The following is a 26,072-nucleotide window of genomic DNA, read 5'->3' on the forward strand; positions in this document are numbered from 1 at the left end:
ATAAATGTAACAGTGCAGCCTATCTGCATGGTAACAGATGTTTGATGCTTCATTCATATTCTATGCTAGCTCCCTACTGATTACAGAGACTAATTCAGAGTCTGTGTTTTAAACAACAATATTCCTATGGTGCTTTCCTTTTTTATCCAAAAGATTATCAGTCTGTTTCTGCCAGGGAGCATCAATGGCTGTGCTTCCCAAATAAGGGAAGACATTTTTTCTTTAGGGAAATCAAAAAATATCTGCCAGCATGTCATGGTGATGGGCTGTATTTGCAGGTTTTGACAGACCTGCTGAACAATATCAAGATCATCTACAATTTTGAAATAAGAAGTTTTAGTGCTTATTCAATGGAAAGACATGAACATGGTCTATGACATACCTGTTTTGCCAACAGAAACTACAACTCCCACTAAATCAACTTCAGCACATGGTGGATGAAAAGAAGGATCCAGTAAACTTGTGAATGTCAGAGCCTTTCTAGGAAAGAAAATCTGTGACAGCATCTCTTGTGAGACCTGAAAATACACATTTTAAATATTTACAGCATACTGTCATGCAGGCTGTTATACTTTTTAATCATGACACATCTTCATGAAGTTAAAGCACTTACTGGTAATTGCAGATACTGAGTTTTCCTTGTTGCTGTTAGCTGTATTTTAGCTGGGTCTGATCGTCCTTTGGACTGCGATGCTGATAGCTGGTAGATTCTGTACCGACTTCCTTCCTTTAGTAGGGAACAGACATCTAGCAGTGGACGCCAGATACTCAGTATCACTCCTAAAATATCAGATTAAGATATATTAGGTGTACAATACTAATGTGAAGGCTTCTTAACAAAAACAAAAGAAATCTACAGCACTCCTTCTACCCAAATAACTTAAATCAAAACCAAATACAACCATGAAAGTTGACATGCAAGCTAAAACACTGTTAGGAAACTCTTTTCAAATCTACCTATTATGTTGAACTGTTATCACGTGTAAATTAAAGTTACTTACACATCTCCAAGTACTAACCCTTATGCTTTTCTTGCTTTCTGTAGTCTACCACACATAATCTCCATACAGTAGACACATCCCTTTTGGAACAACCATGCTCCTCCTGTTCTGCAGATTCTACTGCCTTCTTGAATTCTGCCTGTATCTGAGCTTGCTTTTTATCATTCATCACCTGTCTGTGAGCATTCAAAGCTTTTAATTGGTCTTCACTGAGATATCCCTGTAACCAACAGAAGAAGTATTCAGTATCTTTTCTTACTAAGTAAAAAAACAAAAAAACAAAACAAAAAAACAAAAAACACAACAACAACAACCACCTCTCAAGGTTTTTAGACAGCCTCTTTTCCAAATACTCTTCTGTTACAAATAATCTATTGTTCAACTGATATACTACTAGGACTTGAAATGATTCTATGTTAATACAGTTGAGCCACCAGTCTTTACTGAGGCTACTAAGCACCATGTGAATACTAGTATTATATTATGTGCTGTTCTTATGTGCTAATTGGTGAGAAGTCTGCTTAAGAACTTATAACTAAGATGAATACTTAGTATAACAGGCATGCTTATATATTAGAAGAAAGTTCTGTGAGAAGAAAAAGAGGTGCACCCCTCTCAACTGGCTGCTGTCTCTGAGCTGACACAGTGATTTATATCAAAATGCATCAGGAGTGTTATCTTTCTGACCAAGCCTTCAAGATCCAGATGCCTTTACATGTAGCATAACAGATATGCATAACATTTTATCAAAGAAAGTCATAACTATAGGGTTTTAGTGCAGTCAAGGACCCTGATCTTGCAACAGATGAGGTATGCATTTAGTTTCTAACAATTGGAAGGGACTAATCACCTCCATCTAATTAATAAAGGTATAAACACTTAAAAATTGAGATTGAATTGGAACACAGAATAAAGAGAAAGACAGAATAATCGTTCAAATATTTCAGTGAAGAGCATGCAGAAAAATGTATGCAACTCTAAAGACTTAACAGACAGATTTAGTTTTTGTCAACATAAGACAGAACTAAATAATAAAATAACAAATAATATTAACTCATAATTGCACTATATTCTGGATTTGTTATATCAAGAGAGAAGAATTTATTCTTTTTTGCAATCCAAGATAATACTTGACTATTTTAACAAGCCTTCATTCAAATAATTTTCAAATCTTTTATTCTAACTTACGTAGCAATAAGGATACCGTAGGAAATCTTAAAAGAAGGCAAAATACATGGTAATTAAATGGTTGATTTTAGCAGCAGGTACTAATTGGAAACAATTCCACCAGCATTTCAAAATTAGCCCAGTAACATCTACAATTACCTCCATATAGCCAGGATCAGATGCACTCTGAATTGCTTCATAAAGTTCTGCACCATCTTGCAAATTATGGATTTGCTGTCTTGTGACTATGCGTGATCTCAGTGCTCTTCTGCTAGCTCTCTCTGTTAACAAAAACAATATGCTGGATATAGCATTACATTTTAAAAATAAAGGAAAAAAATATATAAGAAGCATGACAGTATTTAGGCCTTGTCCAAATAAAAATACAAACTGCTACTCTACAGAAATTCATTTTCTTTAGGACGATACTAGTGAAAAGAATTCATATTCATTTAAATGGAACGTAGACTAGAATATCATGCAAACTTAGGGGAAATTTTATGAAAAGGCAAACTAGTTCTGGGACTCGTCTGACCCCTTGATGAGCCAGTTCAGTGTGCTAAACCAACAGAAAAGTAATGCTACAGACAAGGCAATAGTTTTCTACCAGCTTAGCAAGCAGATATCAGAGCCTTCACATAGGAGAGGGTGGGGGACTTGACAGGCTGCCATGAAACTACCATGAAATACCAAAACCACACCCACACTCTCCCACACTCTCCCACTCCCCTCCCCACACTCTCCCACACTCTCCCACTCCCCTCCCCACACACACATAATTTCCTCTTCCCTACTGTCAGGGAGCCTTTTGTTAGATTCTTCTGTAAATGCCAAAAAAGAAAAAAAAAGTTTTTGTGTTCTCATTACATGTTTTGAAGCAATGAAAGCTTTACCTTCATGCTTTTCAAATTCTGCTTGGATTTTTGCAAACAGAGCTTCCAGCTTCTTTTGTTGATCCTCTGCATGCCTGGCAGCTTCCCTTTCTTCAGCTCGACTGTTACGAAACACATATGAGCCAGTTGATGTCTTTTCCATCCACTGAAATAAAAATATTCAAACAAAAATCAGTTTTTTTAAAACTCATTTGACTTCCTTCTAATACTGAATGTTAAGCAAAAATGCTTTAAGAACTGATCAGGTAGTAGTTCTTTCAGTAATATATATATATGGCAAAAGCCCACTGCCTTGGTAGATAAATCTAGATAAAGTTTTACAGACAGATTGGAGCAGCTGTAGTCAAACCTATATGATGTAACAGCTGAAAAAAACCCACAGCTTATCATAACAAATATTGATGTAATTTAGAAGATACTTGGATCCCTCTTGTAGATACATTTAGATAAAAAAAATTCAATGATGAAAAAATGTCAGAACTGTATTCTACCCAATTTATCTCTGCACTTCAACTGTACAGTCTATATTAACATGCTGGATTAGATGCTGTAAAAGAACTATAATGCTGCTCTGCCATTGCCCTTAAACTTTTTCTTCTTGAAGTGTTTTCATAGGGTTACAGTCTCATCCACAGCCCTGTCAGAACTGGTTTGCTTGAGGCCTTAAGTACATGATTTGAAGAGATGGGTGAGCCAAACAAAGAGGCCACTGCTGCTGAAAGTGGTAGTCTTTGGCCCCTTCCCTTGCTCCCTGCTGTGCAGTCCTGCCTCCTCCCTTGTACTGGCTCTAGTGCTTATCTGACTCTCACTAGAACATGCCAGTTTGCTAATCCAATAGAAAGCAGTTTGCTTCTTTGCTGGTTTAGTTTTCTCCTGATTTAGTGAACTAAATTAGCTAAGCAAGGGGGTCAGGTGAGTTCCAGATTTAGCATAAAGAAGCAGCAAGACAGCATAACCAGGAGCAGGATGAAGAGGGGATGAAGGATTGATCCTTCAGGGGTAGTGAACTGTTGAAACAGGCTCTGCCTGTCTCACTAAATGCATGCTTTATATTCCCTCTACTATACACAGTATGACACCTCAAATTAGGGTTAACTGTGGGTCCAAGACCACTTGACTCTTCAGGTAAAAAGGAGACAGATAGCCCAGGTCTTCCTACCATTTTGGTATGTTTAAGCAAGATCTTCCATGTTTCAGAAGGAAAAGAAAAAAAAAAGCCTACATCAGCAAGTTGATCTCTCGAGGAGATGAAAAACAAAACACCACTTTCCTCCCCAGCCTTGAAGCTATTTACTGTGATGAGGCTACAGATTACAGTCTCCTTTCTGGGACCTAAATAAATGTTAGTTCTATCAGGGAGTACACACAGGGAGTGTTGCAACTTCCTCCATTAAAATAATGATCTAAATATCAATATAATGACCCAAAAAAATACTGATACTATCTTTGTGGAATTCATGTCACATTGACCAACATTTAAATAACTTTTTAGATAGCAAATGCCAAGGAACTTAAAAAACCCTACATGTACATGCCAAGTGTAATATACTCTGAGAAAAGTTAGCAAAATATGAATGTTTTATCCTGATTACACTGTTAACATTAAGAGGAATAATCACCAATGAAAACATTGTTTCTCCTTGTAGTTGGGTCTGTTATAAAAAGCAAGTAGTTACAGTGAAGTCAGATCATATTTAAAATCTGTATGAATATTTAAAACATCTTCATTCTATTTTACCTAAGAATTGCATTGTATTTTCAGTAATATTATAAATAATAGATCTTACACAATATAACCAGCTACATGTAAGAAATATTATTCTTACAAATAGTTCTAAATATTTATTTGCATGGATATTGTATGCTATTAATAGGGCAAATTGGGTTGGACATTTCTACTTGGAGTTGAAGCTGTCAATATTTTTTTCTCTTCTTTCAAACAAGCTCTGTGCTTGTTAGATTTAGCTTGCTAGATCTGATATTCAATTATTTCTTGTTCTTTGAAGCTGAAAACAAAGTCAGCCAGAGGATATTGTGCGTAAACTGAAATTCTTCTCACACCAGGATACACCACTACTGAAATATTAAACTCATGAACTTCTTAGCACTCTATATTATGTCTCATTTCAGAAATTATGCAACAATTAACTATTTAGATAAGTTAGTTCTAATAGAATCTATTAGATTTATAAAATATTTATACCATACCTGGATAGGGTAAGTTCTTTGAATAACTACATCAATACACCCCACTGCACCACCCTCACTGTAAAGTGATGACAAAGGCAAAGGAAAAGGTCTGGGATCCCGATGAAATCCTAGTTTTGCATGCCATCGTGCACATCGAGTACTGTTTGCTGAAATCTGAATAAGTTCAATGTTGAATGAAAAACTGACACTGATAGGTCAAAAAGAAATCCAACCTACTAAACTAGAGAGAAGAATATTTTTACACCAACCTCACTAAAAATCTCTCATTTCAGCACATGAACATACTACATTTTGATTGCAGGATTTTTCATATTGAAAAATGCATCTTAAGCAGGTATTAAAACGTTGATAAGTTAAAATTCTTTAAGAAATGAGTATCCACGAAATACAAGCCATTGCTTTATACTAGCATAGAAAAATCTGAAACTTTGCACAGCACTTTATTATCCCGAGGCAAGTCAAGCCCCTCCCTCCCAAGCTCACTCTCTCAGAAACTGTTTTTCCCCCCATTCTTCCTCAAGCTTCTGTATTATCTATGATGGATAAGTAGTTTTTGTAACTTGGTGTTTCACCAAATTAAGGATTTGGAACTGACAAAACATGCAACAGATACCTTGACAGAATTTACTATAAACTCCTCTTCCAATCCTATTGAATAGTGTCAACTAACTTGTGTCATGTTTTAGCAATCTGGATATTAAACTGACAAAACTTTTGTCTGACTATAGAATTCCATCCGGTTTACAGCATTGCCCAAGTCAATTAGCATCCATCACATCTCTCAGCCGCATCCAATCAAGCTGAACTAATATTTCATTTTACCTTTAACATAAGGGAATCTGGGGCTTCCAGTGGTGTACATCCATTCTGAGAGCCAACAAGTTCTGCTCCATGCACTATGATCTTCTGACCAACAGTCAGCCGCCTTCTGTGCAAGAATGCTTTGAGAGGCGGATCCACAAGAGCTCTGATCCCATACCAGCCATCAGTAACTTCAATTATTGCTGCTTCTTTTTTACTTTCCACACTCTTATTATTACTGCTAGGAGACACAACAGTGTTCAGTGATATGATTTGAGAAATACACAGTACAAGTGTTTTACCTGCTGTATCATCCTTCTCCATTATTTTTTTGATTGCTGATCGTTTACTTTTATCAACTTCAAAATCATATCTACAAAAAAAAGAACACATGACACTCTGTTAAAACACGCAAAATCCATCACAACTGTTTTCCTTTAAAACAACAGTAGCAAACTATTGCTAAATCAATCTACAGGCTTTAGCACCATTGTAGCAAAGTAAAGCTTATAAAATTTTTAGCAAATAACATGCAATACATTTTTAATATTGAAATAATTAAGCTCAACAATAAAAGCATTTCAATATATAAGGCAGATGTGCTTAATTTAAAATAATATAAACTAGAAAGCACACAGTATCACAAATTACAACTCCAAATACGTTGCTATACATACCTATATTTTAATTGCAACAACACTGTTTCTGGTGTCAAACATCTGTTAGCAAATTCATGTGGAAAAGACACTTCCATTGCTGCCAATTTCCATACAATCCACCTATAGTGATTGTAAACCCATGCCTCTGTTATTAGCTTGGGATCCACACCAGGAGTATCACAGAGGGCTCTGCAAATGAATTATTAATAATGTTTTTCCCCAGCATTGCATTCAGTATACCTGCACAGGCAACAATAGGAATAATTACCACTGTGAAAATTGGAAAATTACTTACCATAAACTTTCCTGAAGTCTTGTCCATACACACTCTGGCAGCTTGCATGTGCATACATATATGTGTTCTTGAAATGGAGACTTCTTAAGCCTAGCAGTAGCTGCAGGAACACACCCTGTCAGCTCTCTACAGTCAAGCACATAGCATAAAGGGACAGACGTGTGCTCCATTCCCTTTCAACACTGGAATTTCCCCTGCTTGCTTGATGAATTAATTATAATCCCCTTCTACCTCACAGTCTTTAAAGTTGTGGTTTGGGTGGGGGTTTTTTTGTTTGTTTGCTGTTTCTTTTTATATGCATGTGGACAACACATTTCAAAACTTTCAGTTTTGAAAGAACTTTCTTCTCTCTGTTGGATAAGTGTGCAAGCAGACTTTCATTCTGTGTTGATTCCAAGCTATACCCTTATGACCTGCATGAGAGATCCTGGAAACCTCTCTTTTTTCCAACTCTCCTGGTCACTAGGAAGGCCATTTCATTAAAGAAGGAAGAAGAAAAATCAGACTAGAGATTCAAATGGCTGAGCCATTAGATTGGTCAGAACACAAGTTAAACCCCACAAAAAGAGTCAGATCCCAACTGGTCAGAAAGCCTCAAAAAGACTTTAATGAACCAGATTGCATTGGGTGAGGAAAAGAAACAACTTGAAAGCTGAAAACTCATATATAGGAGGACAAAGAGCAGGCATGACCATCAAATTAATTATTGTTACATTAGAAGAAAGCCAAGTAATCTTAAGCTTTAGGAGATACTCTGTAATCTCTTGTAAAGGACACTCAAGAGTTAAAGACAGCATTCAGTTCACAACTAAGACCCTAAATATAGATGACTAAATGAAGGCATATAAGTTGTAGTGGAGATTCAGTCAATACGTGTACCAGGGTAAAGAAACTGATGCAGCAGACCAGTCAACAGGTATTTATTCTCAACCATATACTTTAAAACATACAAAAATCCAGAAAAGATAAAGGAACTGAAGGCACTTGTGGAACAACCTCTACAAATTGCTTGAGAGGAAATCTGGTATTCAGGGTCAGATCTATGTTGACAGCTGGAGCAGGTTCTGACACCAAAATGCCTTGGCTGGGCTAGGACAGTTTGCAGTATGTTGGTGGTTTCTCTCTTCTTTTTCTAAAAAAAGGAACGTGAGGAAAGCCATATACCAGATGGCCTGACCAGAATCGGAAACACATCTGAAAAGGATTGCCAAGACAAGCTTCCTCTGGAACAGGAAACTGGACGGCCTAGAAAGGCTAATATTTGGCTTGTCTAGTCATAAGATGTTTTGTGCCAATACTTTAATACATTTCCCATTCACAAGAAAATTGTGTGAAATGAATCAAGATAATCACTGGAACCTCCAACATGTATGAGCAGTAGACTGCAAATACACTGATACAGTGTTGGGTACATTTCTCCCAGAGGTCTACTGCTTCTTGACAAAGAACAATCCAAACCTCACGTCCTATTCATTTGCGTGGAACACTGTAGACATACTGCTGGTCAGCCGAGAAATAGCAACCTATCCTATGAAAAAGCAATGACCAGTATACTTACTAAAATGCATAAAACTCTAAAACACTAATAAGTAGGCAAGAGCTCCTGCACTGTTACTGCACTCAGGTGAACATCCCAGCCAGTCTTCTAAGCATCAACCATAAATGCTTTGCAGGAACACTCCCTCTGACAAGGTGTATCCCAAAAATATTCAACAATTGTTTACCCACTGGATGGAAATGGAGAATCAGGGATGGTTATGTTAATAGTGAAATACTTGCCAAATGGGGAGTAAACAGACAAGCCACAAGTTAGGTTAAGCTCTGTATATTCCGCCTCTGGGTGACTACTTCAATGCATCCAGTTACATGGCCCAGAGCTGTCAATGAAACAGTTGCGTCATGTGATGCCACAGGACGTGAAACAGAGCTGTGGGAGGATTAACTTTGCCTTACAGTATTTAGAATAACAACAATTGATGATTTAACACGCTAGAATATTTTCATATTTATTGTCAAACCAAGAGACTCAAGAACCTCCAGAGCAGTCTCCCATAGTTTCCTTATCACCAAATTGGTAAGATATGGGCTGGATAAGTAGATGATAAGATGGGGGGAAAACTGGCTGCCTGGCTAGGCTCAAAAAGTTGTGATCCACAGTACAAAGTCTAGCTGGCGACCAGTAACTATTGGCATCTCTTAGGGATCAGTATGGGGACCGATACTGTTTAATGTCTTCATCAACAATCTGACTTCAGCAAGTTTGCAGATATCACCATATTGGGAGAAGTGGTCAATACATTGGAGGGCAAGGCTGCTATTCAAAGGGACCTGGACAAGCTGGAGAAATGTGCTAACAGAAATCTCAAAATTCAACAAAAGCAAATGCAAAGTCTTGCACCTGGCTTGGAATAACCTCATATAACAGTAACAGGCTGGGGTTATCTGTCTGGGAAGCAGCTTTGCAGAAAAGGATCTTGGGTCCTGGTGAATAACAAGATGATCATGAGGCAGCAGTGGGTCCTTGCAGCAAAGGCCAACAGCATCTCGGACTGTACTGTAAAGGGTGAAGCCAGCAGAGAAGTGATCCTTCCCCTTCAGCATCTGTGAGACTACACCTGGAGCACTGTGTTCAGTTTTGGGCTCTCCAACACAAAGATGTTGGTATACTGGAGCAAACCCTGCAGACAGCCACCAAGATGGTTCCCCCATGCTCCAGGGGGCCAAGTACATTACATATGAGGAGAGGCTAAGAGATCTGTGTTTGTTCAACTTTAAGAAGAGAAGGTTAAGAGGAGACCTTACTGCTGTCGACAGCTACCTGATTGGAAGGCACAAAGAAGACTGTGACAGACTCTTCTCAGAAGTGCATGCAATAGGATGAGAGGCAATGGACAAGTTGAAACATGGAAAACTCCAACTACATACAAGCTTTTTTTTTTTTTTTTTTTTTTTTTTTAAAAAAAAAAAAAAACATGAGAGTGTTCAAATACTGGCATGGACTGCCTGGAGGGGCTGTGGAATCACTATCCTTGGAGATATTTGAGATTCAACTAGACAAGTCTCTGAGTAACCAGATCTAAATAGATCTGTTTTGAACAGGGGCTGGTGGACCAGGAAGAGTGGAGCTGTTTGTACACTTTTTTGCTTCTTGTATATACACTCAAAGAATGAATCAGTGAAAGTTCCACCACTGGAATCACGGCTTCCTTCAAATCATGCTACAAATCCAGTTTCTTTTTGTAGGTCAACTTTAAAAACTTCATCATTAAAAAGCATTTCCAGCCTTCTCCTGCCAGAGAAACCTTAGGCAACTTCTTCTGCACCCCGCAAAAACTCAACCTTCATTCCTTCACCCCCGCCCTCAAACTCTCAAGTCTAACAGAGGGGAATCCTTTTCCACTTGAAAAATCGCAACCTATTAATGCTATTAATTAAACAAAATGGTAAAGAGCAAAATTAATCAGTAAATAGTAGCATTTTTCTAGACTACATATGCTATGGAAAAACCTCTGGAAATTTTCTGAATTGACTTTATATTTTACTTAATGCTCAATTAAGATCACAATCAGTGATTTTAATTACAAGTAGTCTACACAGTTACAGTAACAGAAGTGTACTAAAAATGCATGGAAGAAAAGTAGCCAGAGGCTTTAAAAGATCATTTTGTTGAATTTATTGTAGAGAATAAGAGAATCGCAAACTAAAATAGCACACTTGCCTCAAGTTTGTAAGTAAAAGTACCTGTAAAACTCCTTTTTTCCAGCTTTCCCCTCATCTGTAGGTATTAGGCATCCTCCATCAGCAAGCTGCAACCCATGCCCAGCTAGTAAATACTCCTTACTGAAAAAATCTTCCATCAGAAACTGAAAAGATTCTGCATTCACACTGTTAACTTGTACGCAATGTTTTGAAACACCGTATGTGTAAAGCTGCAAAAAATGAGATGAAAAAGACAAAATAAATGACAATACAGTAAGAATTCAGCTTATTTTTTACATCTAATGCTACAAATTCACATAAACTATCTCGTCTATTCATCTGACCTTGTCATTTTGTATGTAATCCAAAGAGAATGGAGGAACTCTCAACATTTATTTTTGCAGAAGCGCAGCAGCACATGCATGTTTTTGAAAAGGATTTCAAAAAATTCAACAGGCTTTGCCCCTTTACTATGCCAAAAGCAAGGGGTTTGTGGTATTGACTCAGCCCGACTAAAATTTTAACTGGGTGTTAAAAAGCTTATCTTAAAACACCTCTTTATATGGGCTAAAGGTCATTGGCTGCTATCACTGGTGGATTTTTTCCTTACTCCACTTCTGTTGTTTGATGATTGCGTTACAGAAACACATAAAATTCTTGTTATTTGGAATATTCTTAAAAACTGTGGACACATGAAACTCCTTAAAAAGCTGTAACAACTGGTATAATAGCTACTGTACTTATCTTGAAACCAAACAAGATAGACATTTTACTTAAATGTATCTATTCAAAAGATTTTTGCCTATTTTTAGGAACAGACCCTGGGAAGATGCACAGTATGAAGGTATGAATATACCTGTTCCACAGAATAAGAACTAGGAGACTTCTCCTCTACTGCAGTTTTCAGAGAGATTCTATTTCTTGCAGAGGTTTTTATGACATAAAGACTGCCTGGCTGTGAGCTAATATTTTGTCTATATTTCTTTTTAATTCTCATTTCCTGCAGATCTCTTGCACAGTGGAGATTTGTCATCATCTTGCTCATAACTGCAAAAATAAAAAAATCATAAAAACCTACTTACAACATCAGAGTCATATAATAAAAGCAGATTCAAAGATGCATATTTTCCAAGTCACTACACAGATCTTTAGAATCTGCAACAGTCTAAATATTCAAAGTTTAAAGCATGTAAAAAGCAGTGTTTACTGAAGGCATTTGAAAAATACTGACATGAAATGAACTGAAGTCCCTGAACTAAACACCATACATTTCTCCCCAGACTGAACCAAATTCACACCAAATGAAAAGAAACAGGTAGATGATGACTAAAAAAAGTCTGTAATCCTGAGATTCTGACCTGTAAATAGGGGATCTAGTTCTACAAACACTTATGCATATGTTTAAACTGACATATGTGAGTCCTTCTGAAGAAATCCGTATTATTTGATTTTAATAGTTACGTAAGTTATGCATACTGGAACATTCTAGAGAGACCAGATGGCATAAGTAAGCCTGCATACCAATGAAAGTGAAAGAGCAGAGCATTTAAACTCTGCTGCTTTGAAAATGCTACAGTCAGCCATCTGTATGGTTAGGCCTACATTTTAATCAGGAAACAGAATGCATATTCAGCTTCTATAAAAGTGAACGAAGTATAGCAAGGCCACTCCATAAAGATCCTAGAATACTTAAATTTTTATATATATTTATATATACACACACACATATACACACATGTATATATAACATCAAATATCAAATGAAACCTAACCATCTTAAACATTTGTTCCTGAAACAGTGCGTGAAAATAAAATGCTCACATTCGTAATTGACTTTCAAGATGCATATGCCATATTATGAGCACAGTATAAGGTATTATTTCCTAATTTCCCTACAAAAAAAGCTTATAAAGAAAATAAAAAGTCTGACAGAATGTGCAAAGCCTTTAAAGGTCAAATTCTGATTGTTAGTATCTGTAGTAGGTAAGCGATCAAAATCTGAAAATACCTGAATTACCATTTTCTAAGCCAGTGTATGCTGCTTGCTGAATGTAATTGCTGCCCTCTGACTGGAGATGATGAGCTTCAACAATATTTTGTTCAATTGTGATCTGATTTATTTCTCTCTCTCTAGTCATATTTTTGCTGATCAATGAACCACATCTGCTGCTGCTGTCTTGTTGATCTGTAGAAAAAGTCAGCTTTGTTCTGAAGGGTGGAATAAAAGTTTGAACAGCTTTGCCAGGTTTGTATAAACTTTCTTCCTCAGTCTCTTTAGCCAAGGCCTTACATGGAGTAGAAAACCCTGAAGTACCACTTGAGGACTGTCTTCGTGCACAGCGTTGAAAAATGGCAGATTTATATTTAAATCCTTTGAAGTCTTGATCTGGAAGAGTAAAGGTTGGATTCTTGACTTCCTGTCGTTCTTTAGTAGCACTGCAGAGGCAAAAACATTTAAGCATGTAAGTTCAGCTTCCTGACATAAAAATCTTTACAAAGATTTTGACATTCTTAATTTAGTAAAGTAACTTTCAACATCATGTCAATAAAAAGATAGAATGTTATCTAACTTTTGACATTTTAAAAACTGAATACTTAATTTGCATCTACTGAGAAAAAAAACGAGTGTAAAATTTCTGTTTTTCATCTCAGTGGACTACTGCAGTAATACATGTCATAGGTAATTTGATGTGTTTATTCTGAAGTAAAATTGATTAGTCTTTTAGAAATTTGGGTAGCAAATTACTACTATACATTAAAAAAGTCAAAAGAAACTGCAAGGTCTTAAGAAACCAAAATATATTATAAATTACTCACCCAAAAGGTCCGCAAGTCATGGGTTTTAAAGGAACATGGTATATAAATTTTCTTCTGTCTCTGAAAATGCCTGTAATTAGAAAAAAAGTTTGAAATGGTACATTATATGGATGGATATTTACAGAACATACCTATATAATGTTAATACAGAAAAAGACAAGTTTGCAGAGTGGATTAAAGCAGTTCTTCTTCATGTTTTTTGCAATAAAATCTTTGTATAAAATGTCTCTGATGTTGAGAAAGCAATTTCCGCTTTCCTAGCTTATCTTCGATGAACAAAAAAATAAATATAGAAAAAACAGTCAGGTACAAAACATTTAACACTTTCAGGGCTAATCTTACTGTGAGAACAACTCTTGATATCTGAACTACTTTTTTCAACAGTACTGCTAGAAACCACTTACAGAAGGAAAAGACAATTATCTTTAACATTTCTGAATATTAAAAAAATTTTATAGCATAAACTTGTCTTTCATAATCTGATGGCCCCTAGAAATATCATTTCTATTTACTAGTTCAGTAACTAGCATCCTCTGGAATGCAATGCTGTTGTGCCTTTGACATGTTCCACGTGGCCAGCACCAGATATTTTGCCAACATCTGTTTGATCTAAGCATTACAGTTACCCTTATCAACTAAACCAAGGATACACAGGTAGTTACAGACCAAGGAACACAAATTAAAAACTCTTAACAGGGTTTGACACTAGAAGGATGACTTCTTTACAGGTTCTCAAAAAATCTTGCTGTGGCTAAAACCAAGGAAACTAACAGAATTGTCAGTAGTCTGGTGATAGGCCATCATAAATGCAAAATATATTTTCAAGGAACAACAGAGTTCTCCTCTTTAATGATAATACATAGTTCCATATACCTGATAAATTAAATACTGATGCAAAACGCAAGATTAATGCCACATGACTGGGTTGTTTTTTTTTCCAGTTTGGAAATATAAATCTTTCTTAAAGGTTCTTCTCTCTGGAAAATGAGAGACTGAGCAAGATCTTTATATAGATGACATTCAGCCACACATGCTGTCTTACGTGACAAATACAAAAGATTTAGGAATACACTATTTCCCCTTGACTGGTGTCAAAATACTTGGCAAGCAATAAGTGTGAATGGCCATCTTAAGAAACTATGGAAACCAGAATCAAACCCAGCACATCTGGGGTCACACAGGAGTTCTGACTGGTCTTAGTTAAGGTTCTCAGCAGTTACAATACAGGTTGAAAAACAAATAAGTGATGCCATCTCCTATTGAGCCCCAATTCATGTTCATACTGGTTACAAACAGATCTAAAAAAAGTAAGTGACTACAAGGCTAAACTCTCCATTCTCATTTGTGAGGGTGTAAGATGTTTTGGGTTCCTGGTAGGAGAATGTTTACATTTTATTCCAGCTAATCTCCCCATTCAATTAAGAATTCATTTAGCAATTTATTTATTTTTTATCTGCAGTTGCAAAAGAAGAGAGCATGTTTGCACAAACCAGGCTCTCCTCCTTCCATTATTATAAGGACATGCTTATCTTGGACCTACCAACATATCTAAATCATATCTGACTGGAACTTAAACTGATTTGTGCTATGCCTTTAAGCTGTGAAAAGGAGGTTGCAGATGAGAAGTCACAAATACAAGATGCCACGTGATCCAAGAGTCAGAGGAAAGGTTGGAGTGGAGATAGAAGAACTGTTTTCCATTGTTCCACCATACAGAGTAACAGTGTCCATATTCTGTTGCAGGGTAGATTAGTATTTACAGATGCAGGGTACAAACTGTTCTCTGGCAGCCACTTACAAAGTTCCATTTAAAACTTTCTTTGAATCATGAATCTTATGCTTAGAACAGATTTAAGGCTGCATTCAGGAACCAATGAATTTGTTCAAAAGAATAACTTTCTAGGAGTCCGGTATCTAGTTACAGAATCACTTCTACACACTAATGTAGGTAAGTCATTATAGTTACTGTGATAACTGTAAACTTTCTTGATGCCACTGCAATGCCAAAGAGAAGTCAACTTTATTGATAGCAGTATGTGCCCAACAAGAATCCAAGAATTTTTCTGGGTGTTGGAATCATGTTCAAGAAAAGTGGTTTGCGTCTCCTATAAAATATTGAAGGGATCATGGAGGATTTTTTTTTCCTGAATCTGAGGCAGCACATGAAAACATTCGCAGTCTGAGATTAAGTATGACTCCCCTTTCAGCTTTCTTCTTAGAATGTAAGAAATACTTTGAATAAAGTATTTAAATAAAAACTGTTTAAATAGGATATTTGAAGTTCTATAACTCTCATTTGCAGAAGAAATCCAAGTTTGATTCCCTTGAGAGCAGCCTGGCATGGAAGGTACTTCCTTGAATGGACAGTAAAGGTGGGCCAAAACTGAACTGTGTATCTGAACAATAACAGTAGAAAACATTCATGACCAAATCTTTCTGCATTATAGCTTCAAGAGAAAAACTGTCCACATTATCTAAAGAAATAGGAAGGTGAGGCTTTCCAAATTCTTGTAATGAGTAATGCAGATCACAATCTAGGTTAGAGAATAGCTGGCTGAGACAATCCAAAATGGAAGTGGTATTGATGAGGTGTATAAAATGTTTCCCAGATCTAGCTAGCACTATTGCAGCGCTGGGTATATGAAAGGAGGAGTCCTCTACATCATCAGAAAAATCCACCCAAACTGGATTCTTTTACACTCTATGCTATTTTCAGGGCTTCAAAAAGCAGCAGCTGTGAAGAAACATCTCTCGTCTAAGATAAAAGATCTGACAATAATTGTTACTTGTACATGCTTTTCTAACTTAGTGAATGAATCCTGCTACTCAATTCCGGATGAGATTCAACAGTGCTTAGAAAAAACAAGTTACTTAATGGAAAAAAACCCAGTTTATCCTGCGATCAAAAGCAATGGTCAAAATCACATTATCCTAGCACCCTAGTAAAATCAGCTTTCCATAAAGCATCATCTCAGATTTTAAAACTTTGGCTTCTTTTTCATGAGCCTCCATATTACTGACTCAAAATATTAAAAGGACCTGTAATGCAGATGCCTGTCTGTAACTACATTCCTCAAAAATTATTATATGTTAAGATTGTCAATACCTTCTCATTTTCCTGTAGATAAAGGTTTTAATTGTGAAATTACAGATCAATAAAATATATTCCTCCAACTGAGTTTGGGATTTGAGATTGTGAGAAATTCGATGAATTCCTACAATGTTGGAAATAAAACAGAATTCTTGCAGTAGTAGTACTTTCTAATATATTTAGATACTATATGATAAGGCATGCAATTAATCATGTGATTTCAAGTCAGCAGAGACATTATCATAGCAGCTTCCTTGATTCTTCATGACTATATTGATAAGAGAAGCAGTTGAGCAACCTTATTTTATGTTAGTTTATTGGAAATTGAAGAATTCTAAAGCTAACACCCAACACCAAATTACTTCTTAGGACACACAAACATTAAAATTACCATCAGGGGTGCTTTTCGAAGCTGTCAAAGATTTGCCAGGATTCTTTGTTCTATCAAATTCAGGTAGCAGCTGTCTTTTAATTGGAGGTTCTCCTAGGATAAAAACACAGATTTAAAAAATGAACTTCCTTTTAAGTTCAGTTTCTTACTCAGTATTGTTCAAGTTAACTAAATTTCTAAACAAAACATTCAAGAAGTCACAGCAAATAGAAGTAGCAGGTCTTCAGATCACAATTCTATATTAAAAGCATCCTTTTTCAATTCAGAGCTACTTAACCACGCTTTGTAAAGCTTTCTTTTGTACAGGATGACTATAAAGTGTTAACAAGAATGGTTTTGAGGCACCATACAATAAAGTCTGTTGCAGACTCTTGTGGTCAGTAGGTTGTTCCCTCCAAGTCAAAAACTGTGAGCTTTACGTTACCAAACATCCCAGAGACAGTCTGCCTCAGGAAGTCAACCGTAGTGGACTTTGACACCTCAGCTCACCCCTATCTTCTTTTGTACTTTCAGTAATTGAGGGGTCCCTACACAATTCTAAAAAAAAATATGCAATACATCTTTTTAAAGAAGTTATAACAAAGGGTATGGTTCCACTGCAGCATAAACTTACTCAAGCTAGAGTGATACAGTCCCATCCACCTTCCCACACTTACTCAAACTTTCTTGCGCTAGCCCCACGCCCTTTGTACCAGAACCTGTGGAGCTGGGCAGTGAGTCTGTCGCAACCTAACCCTTCCGCGACCTTTGTTCAGCTGGCCCAGATCCCTGAACGGTTTCTGGATGACTGTGCAAGCATCATTATCAACACTGCAGCCCTGAGACAGATGAGCTTCAGACAGCAAGGAACTGTGCTTTTAGACCAACGACTGTTTTTCAAACTAGAAGACTAGCAGTCTAAGTGAAACCTTGTCCTCATCCACAAGGCATGAAATGCTGAAAATAGAAATACTACTTCTCATTTTTAAATGAAAAAAAGACCTGCACAGAGAGTAGTACAACATCCTATTCAAAAAGAAGGAAAATGAGGACTATCTCCTCACAGAGAAAAGAGGCAGTAACTTTTTTCTATACCTTTACATGACAACTGGATCTTTCACAGAACAGCAAAACCTGCATAGCTTTAGAATTATTAGTAACAAATTTGGCTTGTACTATGCATTTTAGGCTGGAAAGAGCGGGTGAACCCTTGCTTGTAGCAAGAACTTTTCTGTTGACACTAAGAGACAAGTGCAATTTCTAGATGACAAAAATATCAATTTTTATAAGCAAAAAACTGCCCACCAGTATAGAAGTATGAACATATATAAGACAAAAACCTACCAAGTGAGATATTTCCTTCCAAGTGCCTCTTCCCAAGCATCTTATTTTGAAAGTTTTTATCGAGCATTCTGTCACTGAAGGACTTTGTGGCATTAATTCGTACTCCAGAATCTGAAAGATCATCTTCCATAAAAGCTTTTGCACTTTCTACAGTCTCCACTTCCAAGCAATTTTTTGGAGTTTGGAAACACGTAAGGTTAATATTCAGTTCTGCTTTAGCAAAAGTACTACATGAAACTGCTTCAGACTTTGTTTCCTTCTCCAGATTCTGCTGCTCTTCTCTCAGAAATGAAGTTTCCTCTTGCTGAAAACTGCTTTTAAATGTTAACTGCTTGTCTTTCTTAGTACGTGGTATGTACTCAGGCATTTTAACATGGCGAGCGCTTGGAAGAGGCTTCATTTCGTCTGAGTAGATGCTTTCTAATTCAAGTTCTTCATTGAAGCCTTCTTCAACTTTGGGTTCCGAGATCACTTTATCTACTATTTTGGCTGTATCACCACAATCAGTTAGAGATTTTACAGGTTGACTGCTCTCTTTAGTTGAGCCAAGTTGATTTGTAATGCAAAGCCTATTCCTTACAAAATCATCAGAATCTTCTAAAATTGCCTTTGCTTTCTGATAGGTATTTTCAGACACTTTTACCTGCTTTCCACTTGCAGTGCTGAACCCAAAAGCAGGACGTAAAATCAATTCAGTGTTGCCATTTTCTCTCCCTTTTGGTAATACTAGCCCCATTTTCTTAGGAACTGCTTCGGTGCTCACTTCAGACTTTTTAACATCTTCCTCAACTGGAAGTATTTCTTGCAGATCTGAGGAACTATTATTTTCCACTTCAGAAAAGAGCTGCCTAGCTTTCCTTAGTGACTCTTCTGATAATTGTACTGGTTTACCACTTGCTGTACTAAAAAATCCAAGATTACTTATAGAAGAATCTGACTGCTTTATTTGCTTATCTAGCATAGGCAAGTGTCCTAAAAGCTTAACATTCTGTTCAAAGCATTGCATCTGAGCATCTGGAACAGCCTCTGCATCTGCAAGTGTATTTGTATCATGGTGTCCATTTTTGCCTGCATTCTCATTTACATTAATGAAATGGGATGCAAACAAATCAGTCTCCTCACTTTCTGCAGCATTTAAGAGTGTAACAGAATCAGGACACTGAGCATCAACAATGAAAGAGGAATTTGCAGCAACTTCCGTCTGATTAGTTTTTGACTTAGTTTCGCGTTTCGGTTTTACAGATTCACCATTGTCTTCTTGAAACATTTGTCTGACTCTTGCTACTGCATTTTTTGAAACAGAAACTGCTTTACCTTTGGCTGTACTAATCACAATTGGTTTCAGATCACCCATTTGTTTTTCAAGCTTAAAACTATGTGATGTTTCTTCTAATCTGGTCAAATTAGTTTCATCTTGAAGATGACCAACTAGTGACTGTTCTTGGTGAGCAGTAACTGAGGTGTCTGTGAAACAGTTTGTATCAGGACAAGATTCATTTAGATGTTCTAAGTCAACTTCCTTACTGTCACAATTCAAATGAGAAGAGCTACTTTCTGAAACACTGCTGTAAGTTAAGAGGAAGGGTTGATTACATTTATTTTTACTGTCCTCAACAAATAAACTATTTTTTGCATCTCTAGGCATGGAATCATCTGCAAGGTCATTTGATACCTTCATTAAGTGCAGAGATACAGCAGATTGCACAGGACAATCATGCATGTTTTCTGACTGATCATTCTTTTTTGCCGAATACTCCATATCTCTCTCTGCAAACAGTTTTTCATCTTCAGACAACGAAGTTCCACTTAAAGCATCACTCTCCTTTCCAGGAAAGTATTCTAATTGTGACTTTCCAAGTCTGACATCAGTTTTTTGTGCACGCTGAATTTCAAAATTTCTTTCACAGTCTTTACCTGTATTAACAAATGTGTCTTTTCGAACAGTATCAAGAATAACAGTTCGTTTAAAGGGACTACCCTCTACTATCTGTTTAAACTGATCTCCAGTTTCTTTACGAAGAAGGTTTTCACTAAAATTAAGTGTTTCTAGATTGCACTGAGCAGTGCTTTCAATACATGAATCACAGTCTTTGACACAGTCTGTACTACATCTCCTTTTCTTTAAGGGGTCCTCAAAATTGTCATTCTCTTCCTTTCCTAAATCAACATTTTCTTCTGCAAAAAATTGTTTGGCTTTAGCCAAAAATCCATCAGCAATTGTTATTTTCTTGCCACTGGCAGTATGGAAACCAGTTGGATAACTCCCTTTAACTGCATGTTCTTCAACATCCATTTCTTGCCAGAAAGGCAAGAATTGATTTTTTTTGATTTGATGATGATGGTAAGAGCCTATTTTTATTTTGCTGTGGTTCACAAACGGGTTCTTACCAGGGGTGGTGTCTGCTTCTTCAGTATTTATGATATTTGTCTTTTGTTTATCAGTGTTCTCTGAAACACTTACATCTCTTTCACCACATTTTACCTTGAGCAAGTATACAGAATCATCCATAGATGCATCAGAAATGGATATATCACCATCAGCTGCAGTTTGCAAACTCTGTGGTAAGTATTTATCTTTTTGATTTTTCTCTTGTCCTTTCTGATTAGGAACTAGTTTTTCTGTTTCATTGGATATACTTAAACTATGTTTTCCTCCAGTTGTAGTAGCATCTCCTACACATATTGCATCTAATGAGTCTTCCTGCAAGCAGCGTTCAACTGGGCAATCTCCTTGATTCAAAAATTGTTTCGAAGTTTTCAGATTCTTGTGTTTTTTAATGGATGATAGACTGCTTCCCATTTCACAGGCAGAATACCTAGCAGTATTAGTACAACTGAAATTGACGTTTTCATCATCATTTCTTGATCTTTTTGTCCAATTGTCTTTATTAGTACACCATTTAGGGGAAATATTTTCCTCATATTTTTTCTCTGAATCGTGTGAAACAGAACCTGTGCAAGAAATAGAATCTATGCTTTTAAAGTCTGTAACACAAACTGTCTTTCCTCTGTTTTCTTTTGTGAGGCATCTGAGAAAACTCCAGTCAGAAGATTTATGTCCATTTGAACCCTGGCATCTGGTATTAGTTTCAGAAGATTTAAAGCAGTAGTTATGATCATCCAAGTCCCTGAACAGCTCTGCAGACCTGGTCAAAGCTGCTTTAGAAATATTTATTTTTTTACCTCGAGCTGAAGTAAAGCCCACAAAATTAGAAAGGCTGTCCTGTATAGGCACTGGAAAACTTTGACCATCAGATATTTTACGTCCAATTCCATCTAAGTGAGAAAAAGTAACTGTTTTGTTATTTTTATGGAAAACCACTTTGTTCTCTTTTTCATATTCCATCATTTTAGACTCTTCATTAGTATCTTCCTGCTTACCACAATACTTGTCATTTGTTACTTGATTTTCAGATTTAAGAGCATTACAAAAATCAGTATCTTTCCATACTTCAGAAATATTTTCTGTATTTGTTGTTCCATTTGTTTCTCCAGTTCCAAACTGTTGAGAAACATGACTCTGTAACATGTTACTTGGCTTTCTAAACTGTGTAAACTCAAACTGGCTGCCTGTTTCTTCCAGAATATTAGAAAGTTCAGCAATTTCAGCTTCTTGGCTTGCTGTCAAAGTTGGATTTGGTTCTTGCAAGGACTGTTGACTTCTAGGGAAATTTGTACATAGATCAACTTTATGTGGAATAAACTGTGTATGCCTCGGTTCAAGAAAACTTGCCTGTGAACCTAAAGAACCAGGCAAATTACTGTCCAGTTTGCTTTCCACATCTGAGAAAAACATATTTTCCTCTTTAACTTGATCTGAAATATTTCTGACTCTTGCCATGGAAGAGGCTTCAAAGAGTTCATTTTCAATATCTTTGAACAACATTTTGCCTTTTGAGATACTGTCCTCAGAGAATTTAATCTGCTTATTGGAAGCGGTTTGAAAGCCACCAAACCTCAGATTTAAATTGCATGTATCTAGATTTCTTGACCATCTCTCCTTATGTTCTAGGTTCTCATTTGGATTTTTGTTGGAATACACAGGTTTAACTGAATATATATCTTCATATGATGCAATAATTTTAGAAGGAATTAAATTTGTCATCTTTAAGTAATGTTTATCTTCAGTGTTAGGTTCTGGCTCTTTCCTTGACAGACAAAGTCTTGCTTTTTGAGTCATGGCCGCAAAATGATCTTGGGCAAAAAGATCTGGTGCTGCCTGTTTATCTTTTCCAGAAATTACTTCATTTAAAGAATTATCAACTATACAATCCAACAATTCTTTAGCACTCTCTACATCTGCATTATTGCAAGCAGTTGCTTGAGGGTTTTCATCATTTTCAATTGACTTTGTTTCTTGATTATCAGCTACAACTTCTGAAAAGCAAGCTGTATCTATTTTTTCCCTTTGTTTTAATTCAGTATTACAATTTTCTGAGCCTTTTATTCCCAAAGGTGCAAGTATTTCTCTACTTTCAACTACTGACAATTGGTCAGTAGCATGCTTTTTTTCAGTTGATATTTTATTACAGCAATCACTACTGACCTTACTTATGTCAAAGTGGATTTGACTCGAGGTATTATTGAAACTACAGTTTGTCACAGATGTTGTGTCATGTTGCATATCAATCAAGCATTCATTATCACCAACAGAAGACTGTGCAAGTTGTCCTTTAAGGCTCTGAGGCACAACAGCTCCATCACTCACATTAATACTCATATGCATATCCTCCTCATCCTTCTCTAAGCAATAGTCTTTAGGCAGGAGTCTGGAATGTCTTCTTGCCATAAGGCGTGCTGAAGTTAGAACTTTACGTTTTATATTTGAAATTCTTCCACTTTTTAAAGAATCTGTCGTGTTTTCTTTCAAAGTATTAGATATTTCTAAGCATTTTAATGATGTAACAGGTTGATGCTCTCTTGCCTTTTTCCCCATGTCTTTCAGCTCCTCTTGTTTCAGCTTATTGTTGAAGGCACTATCAGATGAGTTTTCCATTACATCCATTTTCACAGTACAAGTGCTGAAATTATTTTCCTTGATATTCGATTGCAAATGCTTTCTCTCAGCAGAAAGCAAGCAGTCTACAAAAAAAGACATTACAGAACAGACATGCTAATAAAGTGGTTATCATTTATTCAAAAAATGCAAATTAAAATGTTCATAAAATTTTGACTCTTTCACAAGATACCTATGCTGAACGCTGGTACCATAAATACCACTTTTGCTTCCAAATGTTAAAGTCTTGACAAGACTGGAGCTTTGCTTGATCTAATCATGTTCTAATAGCCAGAAATAAGCAAGTAACCTGCAGTAAATGCCATCATTTAAAATAACTGATTTTCAGTTGTAATTCAATTTGAAAAGACAGACTTCCATTCCTTGTGTCTCAACAAAGGATATGCTTTAAACTTTAAAGATAAATATTTCAATTCCCAATATTAAGTAACTGTTCTGCAAGAACAACAGCTTTTAAAAATAAGAGTATGTGCTTGCTTTCGTTACATAATTTAAGTCTTTAAAAATATCTTGTGCTCCTGGAAGAAACAGATCTACAAACGTAAACCTTCTAAATTCAGAAAAATAGCCAAACTGTAACAATCTTTATGCTCTCTTAGAAATCATCTACAGAGGCAGGAAGACACTTGACACTCTGGGTGTCTAAACAGCAGTGGCAAAGACAACTGAGCTTGTCAATTAGAATAATGGTTCAAGATGAAAGTTTCTATTCCATAAACTAGTTTGAGACTCAGTAAGTTAGCACCAGACTATTTGAAAATATTAATGCTATTCTGTCACTATTATCATTAACAGACCAATTCCAAATCTCAGTTACCAGACTAGTCAGTTGCAGAGCTGCTTTATCACTGATAAGTAATAAATAATGTAATAAGTGAACAGAGAACCCTCCACCAATGAAAAAAGCTTAACGATATACCTTGAGCATCATCTCTGGCCCCGTGGCAACTTTTAAATTCACATGAATCAAATTCCGAAGATGGCAATGCAGGATGAATAGGCAATTCAGAGGTTAGTTCTTTCTGAATTTTTTCTTCTTGATACAGTAAAGTGTTATTTATTGTATAAATAAATCTCTTGGATCTCTTTTTCAAGCTGGATAACATATTCAGCCTTTTTAAGCCAGATTTTGTAAAAGTATTTTCATTATCTGTTAGATGTAGGTCACTGCAATTATCTGGAGATGTAGTGCTACATACAAGTGGATGACACAGAACATCAGTTATGACAGATTTAGAAGTTGCTTTTAAATGCTTGGAAAAGCTGCTGTTGTAGACTACAGCATACTCTGTGACATTTGTACTTTCAATTAAAAAAGAATTACAGTCTAAAAAGCTCACTTTAGAAACCTTTTCAGCAGCAAATCCTTTTATTAACTTTGGATCTTGAACACTCATAGACACAGATTTTACTGGAGGTATTTCCAATATTGGATTGTTCCCTGAATTTTTCACTTCATAGCGCTTCTCTGACAAATTGACACTTAACAGCTTTTGCGCTTTTAACAAACTTGAAATGTTTGGTAAAGATGTTTCTACAGCATCCTCTTTGGTCATTAGCACTGATTCCTTTTCTAAATTTTTCTCTCTACTTAAGTCAGATGGTGGAGAGCCACACATAGACATTTCCAAGTGAGTTACATCTAGATCAGATAAGTTCAGCTGAGACCACTGACTGGATGAAGATGACAGGTCTTCTTTCACAAGCTTCTTGTTCTCAGATGACTTCTGTATTCTGTTATCTTGCACATCTGTTGTGATCTTAAGCGACTTCAGTTCCTTTTCATGTTCTATTAAACAGGCATGTTTAACATACCTCATATCTTCATCAGTTTTCTGAAGTAAAGAATCCTTCATTTCAGAGTATTTTCTTTCAGTCCAGCTAGTTGTTTTCATTTCCGGTGAACTGCCAGTCTGTCTTCTAATAGGCTGTTCAGAAGGAACATCCCCCTTTCCTCGTGCTTTATCTGTGGTTACTTCCCATATCTCTACTGCATCCAAGGCATCTGGCATCAGCGGAAGAGTTCCATTGGACTTCACAGGCATGCTGAATGTATCCTCAAAGCTATCCGTCTCGCCAAATAAACCATCTAACATCTTCTCAGACTCTAAATAGTGTAGAGAAGCCAGAGAGAGGAAACAGGATAAAGATTAAGTTATAGGAAATAACTTGAGAAACAGCTTGTGTTTTTTTACCTTACAATCCAAAGTTGTACTTACCTTTACTCGGGAGTAAGTGTGGGAAGATAAATGTATGCACCTTTAAAATAAGTTAGAGAGAGGAGATAGCAGGCAAGAGACACGTGCAGATGCCCCATGTCTCCTGAAGACTATACTGGTTAAGCAGGTTTCCAAGATGAAACCTATTTTTTTCAAAAGAATTTTGCTTTTTCTCAAGACAGGAGATTGAGTAGGAAACTTTACAAGATAAATGTCTAGATTTTTTCCTCTGAAATTTATACCAGATTGTGGGCTGCCTAATTTTATCTGTAGCTGGCAGTTAAAGGAACTGTTATTTAAGGATGATTCTATTAAACTACGTCTTTTCCTTTGATAGGCAATATTATAGTATTTAGAATGATTTTTAAATATCCCTTTTTTTAAAAAAAATTGTTTAGCCAGCTTTAACAGGCCCCAAACAATTGACAGAAACATTAGAAAAACAGTAATGAGGAATTTTTTGTTTGTATACAGAAATAGGCAGTGGG

General features: G+C 36.4%; 1 protein-coding gene across 4 annotated transcripts in view; it reads right to left on the reverse strand.

The window, feature by feature from the left end:
- BRCA2 (BRCA2 DNA repair associated) overlaps positions 1-26,072 on the reverse strand; it is a 39,619-nt gene that overhangs the window by 3,278 nt on the left and 10,269 nt on the right. For 3 of the 4 annotated variants that reach the window (XM_026108843.2, XM_026108841.2, XM_064504945.1), the window contains 15 exons: positions 24,285-25,472; positions 18,349-23,430; positions 17,026-17,118; positions 13,544-13,613; positions 12,735-13,162; positions 11,583-11,773; positions 10,769-10,956; positions 6,751-6,921; positions 6,095-6,446; positions 5,270-5,425; positions 3,062-3,206; positions 2,328-2,449; positions 1,020-1,221; positions 614-780; positions 383-518 (listed from right to left, as the gene is read on the reverse strand). In XM_026108843.2, the coding sequence (XP_025964628.2) occupies positions 383-518; positions 614-780; positions 1,020-1,221; positions 2,328-2,449; positions 3,062-3,206; positions 5,270-5,425; positions 6,095-6,446; positions 6,751-6,921; positions 10,769-10,956; positions 11,583-11,773; positions 12,735-13,162; positions 13,544-13,613; positions 17,026-17,118; positions 18,349-23,430; positions 24,285-25,472 (8,691 nt within the window). The remainder of the gene's footprint in view (positions 1-382; positions 519-613; positions 781-1,019; positions 1,222-2,327; positions 2,450-3,061; positions 3,207-5,269; positions 5,426-6,094; positions 6,447-6,750; positions 6,922-10,768; positions 10,957-11,582; positions 11,774-12,734; positions 13,163-13,543; positions 13,614-17,025; positions 17,119-18,348; positions 23,431-24,284; positions 25,473-26,072) is intronic. The other variant, XM_026108842.2, reaches the window with a different exon arrangement.

Source organism: Dromaius novaehollandiae, chromosome 1, assembly GCF_036370855.1.
Source record: "Dromaius novaehollandiae isolate bDroNov1 chromosome 1, bDroNov1.hap1, whole genome shotgun sequence".
In the NCBI taxonomy this organism is placed as follows: Eukaryota; Metazoa; Chordata; class Aves; order Casuariiformes; family Dromaiidae; genus Dromaius; species Dromaius novaehollandiae.